The sequence below is a fragment of the Nansenia antarctica genome, assembly GCF_963989245.1.
Source record: "Nansenia antarctica genome assembly, chromosome: 9".
Lineage (NCBI taxonomy): Eukaryota > Metazoa > Chordata > Actinopteri > Argentiniformes > Microstomatidae > Nansenia > Nansenia antarctica.
In genome coordinates this window covers 39,018,225-39,033,224 of record NC_137679.1, presented here as the reverse complement: position 1 = coordinate 39,033,224, position 15,000 = coordinate 39,018,225, and the positions used below count along the sequence as shown (strand labels likewise).

At 49.2% G+C, this 15,000-nt stretch overlaps 1 protein-coding gene across 1 annotated transcript in view; it reads right to left on the bottom strand.

Annotated features, from left to right (window-relative positions):
• The window catches only part of LOC308165618 (SH3 and multiple ankyrin repeat domains protein 2-like), a gene marked incomplete at both ends in the record, with an annotated part of 89,803 nt that overhangs the window by 31,063 nt on the left and 43,740 nt on the right, over positions 1-15,000 (bottom strand). The window contains 4 exons of the mRNA XM_080539767.1: positions 2,148-2,272; positions 5,184-5,266; positions 9,464-9,545; positions 14,380-14,509. Coding sequence (XP_080395893.1) covers positions 2,148-2,272; positions 5,184-5,266; positions 9,464-9,545; positions 14,380-14,509 — 420 coding nt within the window. The remainder of the gene's footprint in view (positions 1-2,147; positions 2,273-5,183; positions 5,267-9,463; positions 9,546-14,379; positions 14,510-15,000) is intronic.

Sequence of the window (15,000 nt, the reverse complement as noted above, 5' to 3'; positions counted from 1 at the left end):
CACTCTCTCTCTCTGTCTATCCGTCTCTCTCTCTCTCTCTCTCTCTCTCTCTGTCCGTCTCACTCTCTCTCTCTCAGTTGAATTCAACAAGCTTTATTGGCACGAGGCGATACAAAAAGACAAGGAAGTGTTCTTCTTGAACCAAGCGAGTCACCATGGCAACATCATAGGTTGAGGACTGGAAACACGCACACGTGCACACACACACACATACACACACACACACACACACACACACACACACACACAACCATCCAGCTGTTTCCCCTAGTCCATGTTAATCCCAGAGACTGACTCGTGGCCCAGATCAGCCCCTTCTTCCACAAGCGTGAGTCAGTCTCTGGGATTAACACGGACTAGGGGAAACAGCTGGATGGGAGTACCTTCTAATCTTTTCACAATGACTTTACATCTTAGCTGAATGACTGCAAATACCGCCTTCAAATACTGCCTTCTCCTTCTCTCTTTCTGCCTCCAGTACACACACACACACACACACACACACACACACACACACACACACACGCTAGTAGTATTATATTAGGCCCTAGTGTCCTGCCTCGTGCTTCCTGGTTGTGAGAGTGAGACAGTCCTGTGAAGTCATCAAGAGGGGACTCATATTACCCTACTTGATTTGTAGGGGCCAGAGAGAGGAGAGAGGAAGAGAGAGGAGAGAGGAAGAGAGAGGAAGAGAGAGGAGAGAGGAAGAGAGAGGAGAGAGGAAGAGGGTGAGAGAAACAGAGGAGCGAGGGAGGCAGAGAGAGAGAGACAGAGCGGAAGAGACAGAGGAGAGAGGAAGTCGGAGAGAGAGAGTGATAGACCGAGTGACAGAAGGAGGAAGAGTACATTTCCATGCAAACAATTAAGCTGTTCACAAAACCGTTACACACAGAAGAGAGATGGAGAGAGTTGCTGGACCAGGGAGATGAGATATATAGGGTGGGAAAGAGTGGAGGGATGGAGAGAGTGAGATGAAAAAGAGAGGGAGGCAGAGACAGAGGAGAGAGGAAGGCGGAGAGAGAGAGAGACAGAGGCAGAGACAGAGGAGAGGGAGAGAGAGAGACATAGGAGAGAGGGAGAGAGAGGCAGAGAGAGAGAGAGAGAGAGGGAGAGAGACAGAGGCAGAGACAGAGGAGAGAGAGAGAGAGACAGAGAGAGAGAGAGAGACAGAGGGAGAGAGAGAGAGAGATAGAGACAGAGGAGGGAGAGAGAGAGACAGAGAGAGAGAGAGACAGAGGGAGAGAGAGAGAGAGAGAGAGAGATAGAGGAGGGAGAGAGGGAGAGAGATGCGGTTTTCTCTCCTCATTTGCTGCTCCGTTTAGCAAGAGACAGAGCCAAACACAACCCCATCAACCCCAGCATCCACTGACTAGAGATGCAGAGTATGCATTCGGCGCACACACACACACACACACACACACACACATACACTCACACGCGCATGCACACACACACACACACACACACACACGCACGCATACACACACACACACTCACAATCATGCACGCGCACAAATACACACGCGCGCGCTCACATACACACACACACACACACACGCGCGCATGCACACACAGACACACACACACACACGCACGCGCACACACACACACACACACACACACACACACACACGTACGAGCGTAACCTAATCAACTGCCCTAATGAAGGACTAAGTGATGGATTGATCCGAGGGCCACAGTGTGTGTGAGTGTCAGGCATCGTTAGTGTGACGCTGTTCTCCTCATACCACCCCACGCATCACAATGAGCCTGGCCTCCGATCTCTACCTCCACCAGCCTCGCCTGATGCTTACATAAGCCCTTCAGAACAGCTTCAGGCCTTCCGCCAACCAAACACCAATCAACCAATCAACCAATCAACCTATCAACCAATCCACCAATCCACCAATCCACCAATCCACCAATCCACCAATCCACCAATCCACCAATCAACCAATCAACCAATCAACCAATCAACCAATCCACCAATCAACCAATCCACCAATCAACAGCTCTCGCTCATCTTCAATCCTCTCGACCGAACCAATCACGTTGTTGCTGGCCAGGCCAGAGGCAGGAAGTAGGAAGAAGAAGCCCCTTTTCCTTCTGACGGAGTAGAACAGCAGGGAGGGGGCGGGGCCACGTACCTCGATCAGGAAGTCCCCCGTCCGAAGCCCCGCCTGCCAGGCGACTCCGCCCTCGTCCACGGACTCCAGGTACTGGAGGGCAGGGAAGGCCGGGGTGGGCGTGAACTCCTCGATGGGCACGTCCGCTTCGGGGAGGGAGAGAGAGAGAGAGGTGGGGGGGGAGGAGAGACGAGAGGGGTGGAGGCAGAGAGAGAGAGAGAAATGGGGGGGAGAAGAGAGGGGTGGAGAGAGAGAGAGAAGGGGGGAGAAGAGAGGGGTGGAGGCAGAGAGAGAGAGAAATGGGGGGGAGAAGAGAGGGGTGGAGGGAGGGAGAGATAGAGAGAGAAAAGGGGGAAGAAGAGAGGGGTGGAGAGAGAGAGAGAGAAGGGGGGAGAAGAGAGGGGTGGAGGAAGAGAGAAAGGAAGAGAGAGAGGAAGAGAGAGAGAGAGAGAGAGAGAGAGAGAGAGAGAGAGAGAGAGAGAGAGAGAGAGAGAAGAGAGAGAGAGAGAATAGACAAAAGTCAGCATCGCCTTTGTACTCAACGATTGGTTAACGCTTCTTCCTAACAACAATCTCCAGGCTCCGCCCACGCCACCTGTCAATCACCAGAGACGGGCTCAATGACCTGTCAATCACCAGGGACTACCTGGCACCAGTCCCAGAAAGGTCACTTGTTAAATTCAATAACCTGGACGGCTGCAGACAGACTGCGCTCATCAACAGGCATCTATCAGATTACTGGACAGAGGAGGGATGGATGGAGGGATGATGATGAAAAGAGAGTTTGACTTGAGGTCAGAGATATGGACAGTGAGAGATGGGGTTGTGGCGGGCAAGTGAATTAGGTGTGTGTGAGTGTGGTGTGTGTGTGTGTGTGTGTGTGTGTGTGTGTGTGTGTGTGTGAAAGAGAGAGTGTGTAGGTGTATGTGTGTGTGTGTGTGTGTGTGTGTGTGCTTTGCTTGGGTTTTATTCTTGTAATGTTTCCTCCTCCTTTACCCTCATCCCTCCATCCCTCCTCTCTCCCTCTCTCTCCACCCCTCCCCTTCTCCTCTACCCTCATCCCTCCTCTCTCCCTCTCTCTCCATCCCTCCCCTTCTCCTCTACCCTCATCCCTCCTCTCTCCCTCTCTCTCCATCCCTCCCCTTCTCCTCTACCCTCATCCCTCCTCTCTCCCTCTCTCTCCATCCCTCCCCTTCTCCTCTACCCTCACCCCTCCTCTCTCCCTCTCTCTCCATCCCTCCCCTTCTCCTCTACCCTCATCCCTCCTCTCTCCCTCTCTCCATCCCTCCCCTTCTCCTCCCTCATCCCTCCTCTCTCCCTCTCTCTCCATCCCTCCCCTTCTCCTCTACCCTCATCCCTCCTCTCTCCCTCTCTCCATCCCTCCCCTTCTCCTCTACCCTCATCCCTCCTCTCTCCCTCTACCCTCATCCCGCCTCTCTCTCCATCCCTCCCCTTCTCCTCTACCCTCATCCCTCCGCTCTCCCTCTCTCTCCATCCCTCCCCTTCTCCTCTACCCTCATCCCTCCTCTCTCCCTCTCTCTCCATCCCTCCCCTTCTCCTCTACCCTCATCCCTCCTCTCTCCCTCTCTCTCCATCCCTCCCCTTCTCCTCTACCCTCATCCCTCCTCTCTCCTCCTTTACTCCCCCCCTCACCCTTTCTTTACGCTTCCTTTACACTTCTCTCCCTCATCTCTTCTCTCCCACTTCTTCTCTCATCCCTCCATCCCCCTCTCCTCTCCTCCTGTCCCTCCCTCTATCCCGGGGTAGCCAGTGGACACTGATATTCAGATAGTGTCCTTGTGGAAAACCAGTGGTGACAAGTGACACTTCTGATAAATCACCCTCTTACTGTAATAGGGTGTGTGTGTGTGTGTGTGTGTGTGTGTGTGTGTGTGTGTGTGCGTGTGTGCTTCTGTGTGTGATAGAGAGAGAGAGAGAGAGAGAGAGAGAGAGAGAGAGAGAGAGAGAGAGAGAGAGAGAAGGAGAAGGAGAGAGAGCATGCCTGCGTGAGTGTATCTGCCTGTGTGTTTTTTTTTGTATGCGTGTGAATGATTTTGTCTGGATAGATATGCATGTGATCTGTAGGGATGTGTGTGTGTGAGTGTGTGTGTGTGTGTGTGTGTGTGTGTGTGTGTGTGTGTGTGTGTGTGTGTGTGTGTGTGTGCGTGTGCGTGTGTGTGTGTGCCCAGAGGATAAAGCAGGGTGGATCAGATCCCTGGGGTGAAGGCAGTGTCAGATTGACTCTAGAACATTCAGCTTGTTTTTAAGGCCAAATCTCTCTGTTTCTCTCTCTTTCTGTCTCTCTGTCTCTCTCTTTCAGTCTCTCTCTCTGTCTGTCTCTCTCTGTGTCTGTCTCTCTCTCTCTCTAATTCTCTCCCTGTATCCCTCCCTCCCTCCCTCTCTCGCTCTAAAAAAGAGGATGCCCGTTAGAAATACAACCATGCTAAATCTATGTTTCTTGACAGTAACCATGGTGCTGACCAATAACATCATGCTACATTGCTGTGGAATGCAGCGTGGATTATGACATGGCTGTAATCGTCATAGAAACCGAAGCAACAGCTCAGCCCAGCCTATTTTTAGACCCAATCACAATGCAGGGATGGGATATCAAATGATGCATGCACAATCACATTTGTGTTGACACTGATCTTGTGCGTGTGCGTGTGTGTGCGTGTGTGTGTGTGTGCGTGTGTGTGTGTGTGTGTGTGTGTGCGTGCGTGCGCGAGCATTACTGTCTGGGCAGCTGAGTAACTTCATGACAGAAACACATACACATGGGCTGCGCACACGCACACCCACACACACACACACACACACACACACACACACACACACACACACACAGGAAAAAAAGCATTGGAAGTATGTTTATATAGCCTAGAGTAAGTTCTTCACTGACTGACACAATAAACAGTGACACACACACACACACACTTCACTTACATCATACTTCACCACCATAAAAGAAAAAAAGAAAGAATGAAGAGAAAAAGAAAAGAGAAACAGACAAGACGGAGTCTCCAAAGTGGCCAGTTGGTGAAGTAGCGGTCCTACCTTTGGCCCCTCGCAGCACGAAACCGAATCCCTCATTCTCCTTCTTCTGCAGGACCACCGTCTTCTCGTCCACCACGCAGTCACTGTGGGGGAAATGCCGCGCCAGGCGCCCGTTATTATTACAGCCCATCAGACGCATCATGGCCACAGACGCCCGCCCGGAGTGCAGGTTCATCGCGGTACGCAAGCCGGGGGGCGGGGGACGGGGACGGGGGTGGACGGGGGGGGTCCTCGCCTCGGTCCCTTTTTTAGCTCGACTGAACGGTGTGACTGCACCGGCAGCCCGGCGACCGCATCTCCGGTAAAGACGCCAGCCTCTCTCTCTCTCACTCTCTCTCTCTCTCAGCCGCCGAGAAGCGAGTCGGTTCCGTCGTCACCCGCGGGAGCGACGCGCGGAAGCCCGAGCCAGCGACGACGTCGGAGCGTGACGTCGGAGAGAAGCAGCATTACCGACTGAATAAATGATGATGATGATGATGATGATGATGAGGATGATAAAAAAAAAAACGCGCGCGCGGGGCTCCGGGAGAAACGGAGCCTCCGTTAACTTAACGGAGATCTAAGCGGGGATGGAGCGCGTGCGTATAAGCAAACGGAGAGACATGACACGAGGAGGGAGAGAGGGAGAGGGTGGCCACTGGCCAGCATGGGAGCGCGCGGGCACCGGTGACAGGGGGGAGCCCCCCGGGTTGATTGATTGACCCCCTTTAAGTACCGGGAGTGTGTCCCTCCCCGGTGTCCTGTGGCGGAAGGTGGCGACGCAGCCCGCGTGCGCTTGAATGATATGTTTCATTAATGTAATCCTAGGCTGCAGATGAGAGGAGAGGATAGAGAGAGAGGGAGGGAGGGAGGGAGGGAGGGAAAGAGATTCCGGTAATTACCCTGCTTTCCTCGCTCTAGTTTCGAGGCATGCTGGTGTTCGTTTTTTTTTCTTTTCTAGGACTGTTTTTAATACAACAAATCTCTCTCTCTCTCTCTCTCTCTCTCTCTCTCTCTCTCTCTCTCTCTCTCTCTCTCTCTCTCAAATACCCCCCCCTATCCCTCTCTCTCGTTTCCTCCATTCCATACAGCCGAGTTGACAGCCGTCGTTACTCGCGCGCTTACATAACTCCAAAACAGAATGCGCACGGGGGGAGCGTCTTTAATCAAAACCACATTCAATGACACACCTCCTCATCCCTTCACTGTACATAAAAACATGTCAAAATCGAATTGAGTTTGTAGAAACAGCTTATAGTCTCTGTTTAGTTTAGTAGGCCTAAGTCTATAAGGCAAGGCACATGAGGAAAGATGCGATCTAATAATTTCCAGGGGTTAGGCATGGATGCTTGGGATTAGGCGGGGAATGAAAGACACCTTTTGAACTTCCACTTGGCAGTAAACACTCCTCTAATCTCACAATCTGCCTCAGCCTTCACACCACGGCCTCAAGAAGCACATCTAATGATGTCAACCGTGTCTTACTTCGATCTCTGTCTCACTGTGTGTGTGTGTGTGTGTGTGTGTGTGTGTGTGTGTTTAAGTGTGCGTGTGTCTTGCTACCTACAATCCTGTATGCAAAGTAGGCCAAACGTGTTGACAAATACCGAGTGAACGCCACCCAAATGTAATCTCGACAGAAGCGACCGTTCGACGAGTCGACAACACGAGGGCTGAGCCAGATAGAGGGATGGAGAGGCGCGACTGCAGTCCTAGCAACAGGAGCAGCGCAAATGCGCCTGAGTTTCCTTAGCAACACAATCTGTTTTGAAAGAGAGGAGGAAAAAAAGGGACAGCATGCCGTCGTATTGAAGGTTATCGCTCCAGCTCCTGACCTCCTCTTTGGAGCCGTTTATCACAAGCGCGTTATCACAGTCGGCGGTCAACGCCGCGGTATTGATTCCGCCAATGTCCTCGGCTGTTGTGACAGGAGGGCGCAGTTGTATCGATGCAGTCATCGCTGTCCAACTGAGTGTGTATAACGGATAGGCCTAGGCCCAGTTTCAAAAACCAGCGGACAAGACCTGTGCGTAATAGCCCGAACCATAGGAGCCAATTTGCTGGGGAGGGGGGCGCGCTGTTCAAACATGCCCTGGATTGTTCATAGTCTCCAACGGAATAGTTCTGGGGGATCATTTCTGCAGAAACGTATTAATCTCTGATGACATTGAATTGTGAGGATTGCTAACAATTCCTTCCTCCACAGACCGTGGTGGCGCCTTTTTTTCTCCCCAATGCGCACGAAGGCCAGGAAAGTTCCTGCCTCATGTAAAATTAAACGACTCCTTCTGTCTGTTAAAAAAACATGATGAATATTTAAAGAGCAAAGTAAAAAAAAGAGATAACTCGATGTCTCTCTCTGCCTAAGAAAACGGGGTTTCCAACATGTGGACAAAGAAACGGAGAAAAAAAAGTCAAGGCCTAATATACCCTGGACTATTCATTCCTAAGTAAACTACACCTAACCTTCCCATTGATCTGTAACGGCCACCGTCCATATAGCAGGGTAGTCTGAGGGAGTGACGTCCCTCTAAGGTTTCACCCTGACCTAGATAAACAGCAGACACACACACACTCCCACACCTGAATTGTAATATCACAAAAAGGTCTGAGTATGAGACAGAAAACCTGACTGAATTGAGTAGTTGAGTCATGGCAGATACTGTAGCTCTATATAGATACTGCAGTGTTCTGGTAGGATCCATATCGGTCTGGAATTGTTTGCAGTGGGCTGGGCTGGTCTCTAGTGGTCTGTGCTAGTCTGTAGTGGACACTAATGGTCTCTAGTGGACTGTAGGGGTCTTTAATGATCAGTAGTGGGGTATTTAATTATCAGTAGGGGTCTTTAATTATCAGTAGTGGGGTCTTTAATGATCAGTAGGGGTCTTTAATGATCAGTAGTGGTCTGTAGTGGTCTTTAGTGGATTACTTCTCTACAGTGGGTGGACACAAGCGTAAGAAGCCCTGTGCTCCATTCTCTGATTAGCTTGGACAGGTGCCTAATGAATACCCAGGCCTTATCTGATGCTGGCCTGATCAAACACAGCCTAATGCCCCCCCCCCCCCTCCGCGCTGCACATTGATATTCATGTATGGACAAGGACACTTGGCTCACCCCCAAAGTTTACTTCCCATCAATGAGATTTGTACACAATGTAGAACACAGCCCCGAGCGGCGTGGTTGGGGGGTCAGATCGGATTAACACACTTATACAGAGACACACACACACACACACGCACGCACACACACACAAACAAACACACACACATAGCAACACACACACACACACACAAACACATGCACACACACAAACACACACACATAGCGACACACACACACAAACACACATAGCGAAACACACACACACAGCGACACACACACACAAACACACACACACAGTGACACACACACACACAAACACACACACATAGCGACACACACACACACACACACATAGCGAAACACACACACACAGCGACACACACACACAGACACACACACATAGCGACACACACACAAACAAACACACACACACACACACACACACACACACACACACACACACACACACACACACACACACCCCCAGAGGAGAGGTACAGAAAGAAGGGAAGCGAGGGAAGGATAGCAGAGCGGCAGATCAGGAAGGGAAGTGGAGAAGACAGGAGGAACCCTGGGACACCGTGTCAGGTGACATCTCACATGAGCCTCCCCCTGGCTGAGAAGACTCACTCGCACTCGTACATGTTATTACTCTTTCATTCCCTCCCTCCCTCCCTTTATCTCCCCCCCCCCCCCCCTCCGTTATCTCCTCCGTCAGCTCTCCGCGTTTTAAGAACAGAGGGAAGCCTCGCTGCCAGGGCTGATCAGGGACCTGTCTTCATCTGGGAGCTGGGCTTGGGTACATAGAGGGAGAGGAGAGCTGTGTGTGTGTGTGTGTGTGCGCGCGCGTGTGTGTGTGTGTGTGTGTGTGTGTGTGTGTGTGTTAGTGTGTGCGTGTGTGCGTGTGTGTGTATGTCTGTATGCATGCATGTGTGTGTGTGTGTCTGCATGTGTGTGTCAGAATCATGTGTGTGTGCGTGTCTATGTGCGCATGTGTGTGTGTGTATGTGTGTGTGCGTATGTCTGTGTGTGTGTGTGTGTGTGTTTAAGAGAAATGTAATGAAAGTGTTTTTTACAAGAGAGAGAGAGAGACCAAGGACTGTATAACCTCCCTGGTGTGTTTAGATCAGGCATCTGATGTGTAACACACACACACACACACAGTTCTTTTAAGGACAGGCGTTTAAGGAGGGCTTACCTGGAGGCGTCGAAGCTGTCGTAGGACCCCACGGTGTAGTGCCTGAACAGCTTCCTCCGGTCGGAGCGGTCCGCCCGGGTGTCTGTGGGAGGAGCAGAGGCGAGGGCGCCGATCAATATCCACATCCAGACTGTCAGACGTCAGTCAAACCGACCGCAACACACAAAAAAAACACCACAACTTTGGAATCCACAAAATGTTGAATTCCTCTCAGAATTCTTTATGGTGGTCAGTCACCAACCAACCGACAACCAACCGACTGTAGTCTACTGGAGGATGGGGGCCGAGATCCCAGACCTCAACCTGACTCACTAAACCCGTTTTCTCTCCCAGAGAAACTCCCACCGTCAACACCAGTGATCTGTCCTTCGTCCCTGCCTGGCAACGGGTAGACCTCCCAGTCTGTGTCCCAGATAGGGAGACTGGAACATGGACAAAATAAGTGGCTTCCCTTCCCCCCCCCCACCACCACCAGCATCACCACCACCACAGCGCCTCCTGGCGGTGGGGAGGAATACTCCACCCTGGACGCCTTTAAAACAGCCCTCAAATCCCACCTGTTTGCCAAGGCCTTCTGCCCCTAGTTCTATTACTGTTTTGTCTGCCTGTCTGTTTGTCTGCCTGTCTGTTTGTCTGACTGTCTGTTTGTCTGACTGTCTGTTTGTCTGAATGTTTTTGTTCTTTTCTGTTTCTTTGTAAAGCGGCCTTGCGTCCCCTGAAAGGCGCTATATCAATAAAATAAAATATATATATATGAATATTATGACTATTATGACTATTATTATGACTATTATTATTATTATTATTAATAATAATATTATTATTATTATTAATACTAATAATTATAATATTATTGTTGTTATTATTATTATTATTATTATACTGGCAGGTAGAGGGAGATACAGAACACTGCTGGTGCTGGTTACAGTACACCCCCCCCCCCCTCACTAATCTGGAATACCATCTCCCTGCAGACCAGCTGATGGCCGTGGAATACAATCCCTGTCAAGGACAATGTACTTTGTAATGGAAACAAGACCGCCAATGGAATATGGAATACATTGGATACTGGATGGATAGAACGGACAACAATGAATGAAAGCCAGTTGGGTTGGCAGTGCCTATAAACTGCCCGTACTGTAACCACTGACAACGTAAACATTGAAGCAGAATCATACTGTCCAGATTTTTTTACCCAAGATGACACACACATCGTCACGACGACCATCTCCTGGGAAGAAAGACACTAAGCAGTACATGTCTTTTCCTTTGTTCCAGTTATACTCGCAAATACACACTAACGCACACACGCACATGCACACGCACACACACACACAGTTACCTCCAAAGTGAACTTTCCTCCTGCTGCTTCCATTTGCCATCATTTCCATTTTCCCTTCCGAGTCTTTCTCCCTCTTTCTCTCTCTCTCACTCTCTCCCTCTCATTGTCATTCTTTCACAGACACCTCTTCCTCACGCTCTCTTTCTCTCTCTCTCTCTCTCTCTCTCTCTCTCTCTCTCTCTCTCTCTCTCTCTCTCTCTCTCTCTCTCTCTCTCTCTCTCTCTCTCTCTCTCTCTCTCTCTCTCTCTCAGATCCAGGCTCTGGCAGAAACATGCCAGGAAAGTTCCAAAATTGCCAAATCCACACAGTGTCTACGGAAAAAAAAAACTGGGAAAGCGGACAAGCTGTCACACTCTGTGGAACGGGGAGAGAATCTGGTCCTTCAGCTCCTGGCTGAGAGGAGGAGAGAAGAGTGTGTGTGTGTGTGTGTGTGTGTGAGAGAGAGAGAGAAAGAAAGAGAGAGTGAGAGAGAAAGAGGAGAAAAAAAAATACTATATCAACAGAGGCCCACTCCATAGCAACTGTTGTGGTACAGTGTCGAGTTTGTTTCCATGGCCACGGATCAATGTACTGCACGTATGGATGTATGTGGACATATACGTGACGTGTGTGTGTGTTTGTGTGTGTGTGTTTATGCACTGCATGCTCTTCTGGTCTTCCGAAGCTATTGGCCTGCTGCAAAATGTCCAAAATGCAGGAGCGAGTTTTAACCAAAATGAGCAGAAGAGCTCATATAACTCCTATTTTAGAGACTCTACACTGGCTTCCTGTTAAGTTCAGAATAGATTTCAAGATCCTTCTGCTGGTTTATAAAGCTCTCACTGGCATAGCACCAGAATATCTGAAAGACCTTTTGCTAGCATATCAGCCCAATGGAGCTCTCAGGTCTTCTGACGCTGGTTTTCTCTGTGTACCACATGTACAAAAGAAGAGATTTGGTGAGGCTGCATTCTCATTTTATGCACCCAAATTGTGGAATGCACTGCCAGTTTACATTAGGGATGCAACCTCAGCAAATATGTTCAAGTCAAGACTAAAATTGTCTTTAAATGACTAAATAATTAAATTATGATTATATAATGATTGGAGCACTTTGAGCTGCAACGTTGGCAGGAAAAGCGCTATACAAATAAAGTTATTATTATTATTATTATTATTATTATTATTATTATTATTATGTATGGATGTATATGGGTGTGTGTGTGTGTCTGTGTGTGTGTATGTGTGTGTGTGTCTGTGAATTTATGTACTGCACGTATGGATGTATATGGACGTGTGTGTGTGTGTGTGTGTGTGTGTGTGTGTGTGTGTGTGTATTGGGGAAGCGGGAGTAATACCTGATATCAGTGTCTACTTTAGGAAGCTGTATACGCCCCCAATCCCAACCCACCCACCCCCTACCTCTCTCTCTCGCCCCCTCATCCCTCCCTCTCTCACCCCCCACCCGTCTAAGTAACACTAATCTGACACAGTTTTGGGGGTGGCATAAAATGAGTAATAAAAATCATTATTATTTATGAGTAATAAATCATCTTTGCAGGGCTTAAAGTATTTGGTAGGATTACAGTTCACTTACACTAGACTAGCACATCCACGCAGCGATACGACTGAAGTTATGAAGCAAACTAAACGGTGAGGTTATAAGACGTGATTTTATTGTCCTGCTAAAACTGTTTTTAGACCATGTCAATTCAGACCTGTCTGTGTGTGTGTGTGTGTGTGTGTGTGTGTGTGTGTGCGTCTGTGTGCGTCTGTGTGCGTGTGCGCGCGTGTGTGTGTAAGGATGAGAACAGTAAAGACAGAGAGCGTCTTTGTGAGTGAGTGATTTTCATAGGAACATCTCTCTCTCTTTCTTTCTTTCTTTCTCTCTCTCTCTCTCTTTCTCTCTCTCTCTCTCTCTCTCCACCCACGGTGGTCAGTGTTAACCACACTCCAGACTCCACTAAACATCCCCTCTTTCTAGGAAGCCAGCTGATGGAAATACCAGTGCTCATATCTACCATCTAATCTACCATCATTTTATACATTTACTATGCTTCTATGTCTGTGTATGCATGCTTGCATGTGTGTGTGTGGTGAGTGTGTGGCTGTTTTTATGTGTGTGTGTGTGTGTGTGTGTGTGTGTGTGTGTGTGTGTGAATGAAAGCCTGCCTGCATGCTTAAGGCTCTGCAATTGAAGCCAGCATCGATCGGCTAACCCGCATGGAGTGTCCGCCCACTGCTGAGCTGAGGATTGTGGGTAAAAGGTGTGCTTGGATACCAATACTTGAGCAGCATTTTCTCACCTTGCGACTTTTCCTCAAAATGTCACAATGTTCAAGGTAGAGATGGGAGGAAAAGTTGCAAAGGAAAAAGGCAGCAGTAAATTGAATGACTATTCTTGTTCACGCTGATATCACGTAAAGCAACATTTTGCTGGATTTAGTAACTCACCAAACGTACCACTAACAGCACAGCGATGCCACAGTACAGCGATGCCACAGTACAGCTTAGAGTTAACACACCAGAAAACCTCAGGAAAGTATTTTAACCTGTAAAAAATATGTCATCATCGGATCACCAATGCTTCACAGGGTGAAATTGCCCCAAATCGTTTTTTTGCTAAATGTACAGCCAAGCAGCCTCGGTAAAAGGCGGCGGTATAGGAAAGCACTTTGAAGCTGCTGTCGTTTACGCTTTGGACCATTGGAGCGGGTCATTACCTCGGCTGCTGGTCAGCAGGGTCCAGGTCAGCCAGCGAGGAAGGAAGGTAAGGAAGGTAAGGAAGGTAAGGAAGGAGGAAGGTCCCTTCAGTACAACAAAAAGGTTTGGAATGGGCCCCCTCAAAGGTCAACGTTTGATGGGTGGGGCTGATCTTTCACACAGAAGGTCATGTCGCTTTTCAGTATGGTGTACACACACACACACACACACACACTCACACCCCTTTATTTAATCGAGACACCTTTAGCCGCTAATCCCGCTAATTAAACAGGGCTGTTGTGGCAGGGTTTAGCCCCCCCGCTGCACAGCATCGATTAGACATACTTAGTTAAGGCCAGAGGTCAGAGACTCCCATGGGACCACTTCCCTGGCAACACACACTCGTTAAACACACGCATAAATACTGTACCCCTAAATTACACTCGTAAAACTGACCGGCCAATCACAGTTCGAATCAACTGGCAGCAAACTTCACCCAACCGGATGTAATCTTTACACTAGGGGCGTCACAATCTGTCAACACCTTTAAAAATAAATCTTAAGACTTTTGTTGTTGTTGTTAAGCATTATCTTAATCCATCTTATTTGTAATCCACCCTCTTCTACTGGGCTGCACTGGTCTCTCTGTTCTACCACGTCTGTTATTTCCTATACCTGTACAGTGCCTTGTACTACCGTTTATTTTCACAGTTTCGTTGTATTTTCATTATATTGTGAAACACCTTGCATTGCAATTTTGCACGAAAGGCACTATATAAATAAAGTCTGATTTCTCATTTGATCCAGCTTCCATCCGTGTGTGTGTACGTGTGTGTGTGTGTGTGTGTGTGTGTGTTTGTGTGTGTGTTGGTGTGTGTTCTAGCCACCATACTGTGCTCCCATTTTGTGACAGGCCTTCTTGGGGGCCACCCCGGGGCGTTAGTGATCTGGCAGCCTGTGAGACACTGCCCCTGCCAGGACCCTTGGGTGGGGGGGGGGGGGGTCTTGGCCTTGCCAGGACCCTGGGGGAGGGGGGGAGGGACAGTCAGACAGGAAATGGGAGCATGTTGCAGCCCCATCTGCCCCCTATTGCCAAATGGCCCAGATAGATAGGAGGGATGGATGGATGGATGGATGGATGGAGAGAATGTCACTTTAGCAAACGTATATTTTGCCGTTATGCCAATAAAGCATAATTGAATGCAATTGAGCAAAGAACTGAGTGAGAGGGAGGGAGAGAGGAGAGAGAGAGAAAGAAATAGACAGGGGGAGGGAGAGAGAGAAAGGGAGGGAGGGGGAGAAAGCAGGCCATGAGCGGGACAGACAGCAGAACGTGATGTGTTCATTACCCAGCAGCCCAGAGGACATGAGAACACAGCTGAGTAAGCAGAGCGACATAGCACTTAGCCTAGCACACCAGAGAGAGAGGGAGAGAGAGAGAGAGAGAGAGAGGAGAAAGCGAAGAGCAAAGAGGAGAGAAGAGAGAGAGGAGAGAGAGATAGAGAGAGAGGAG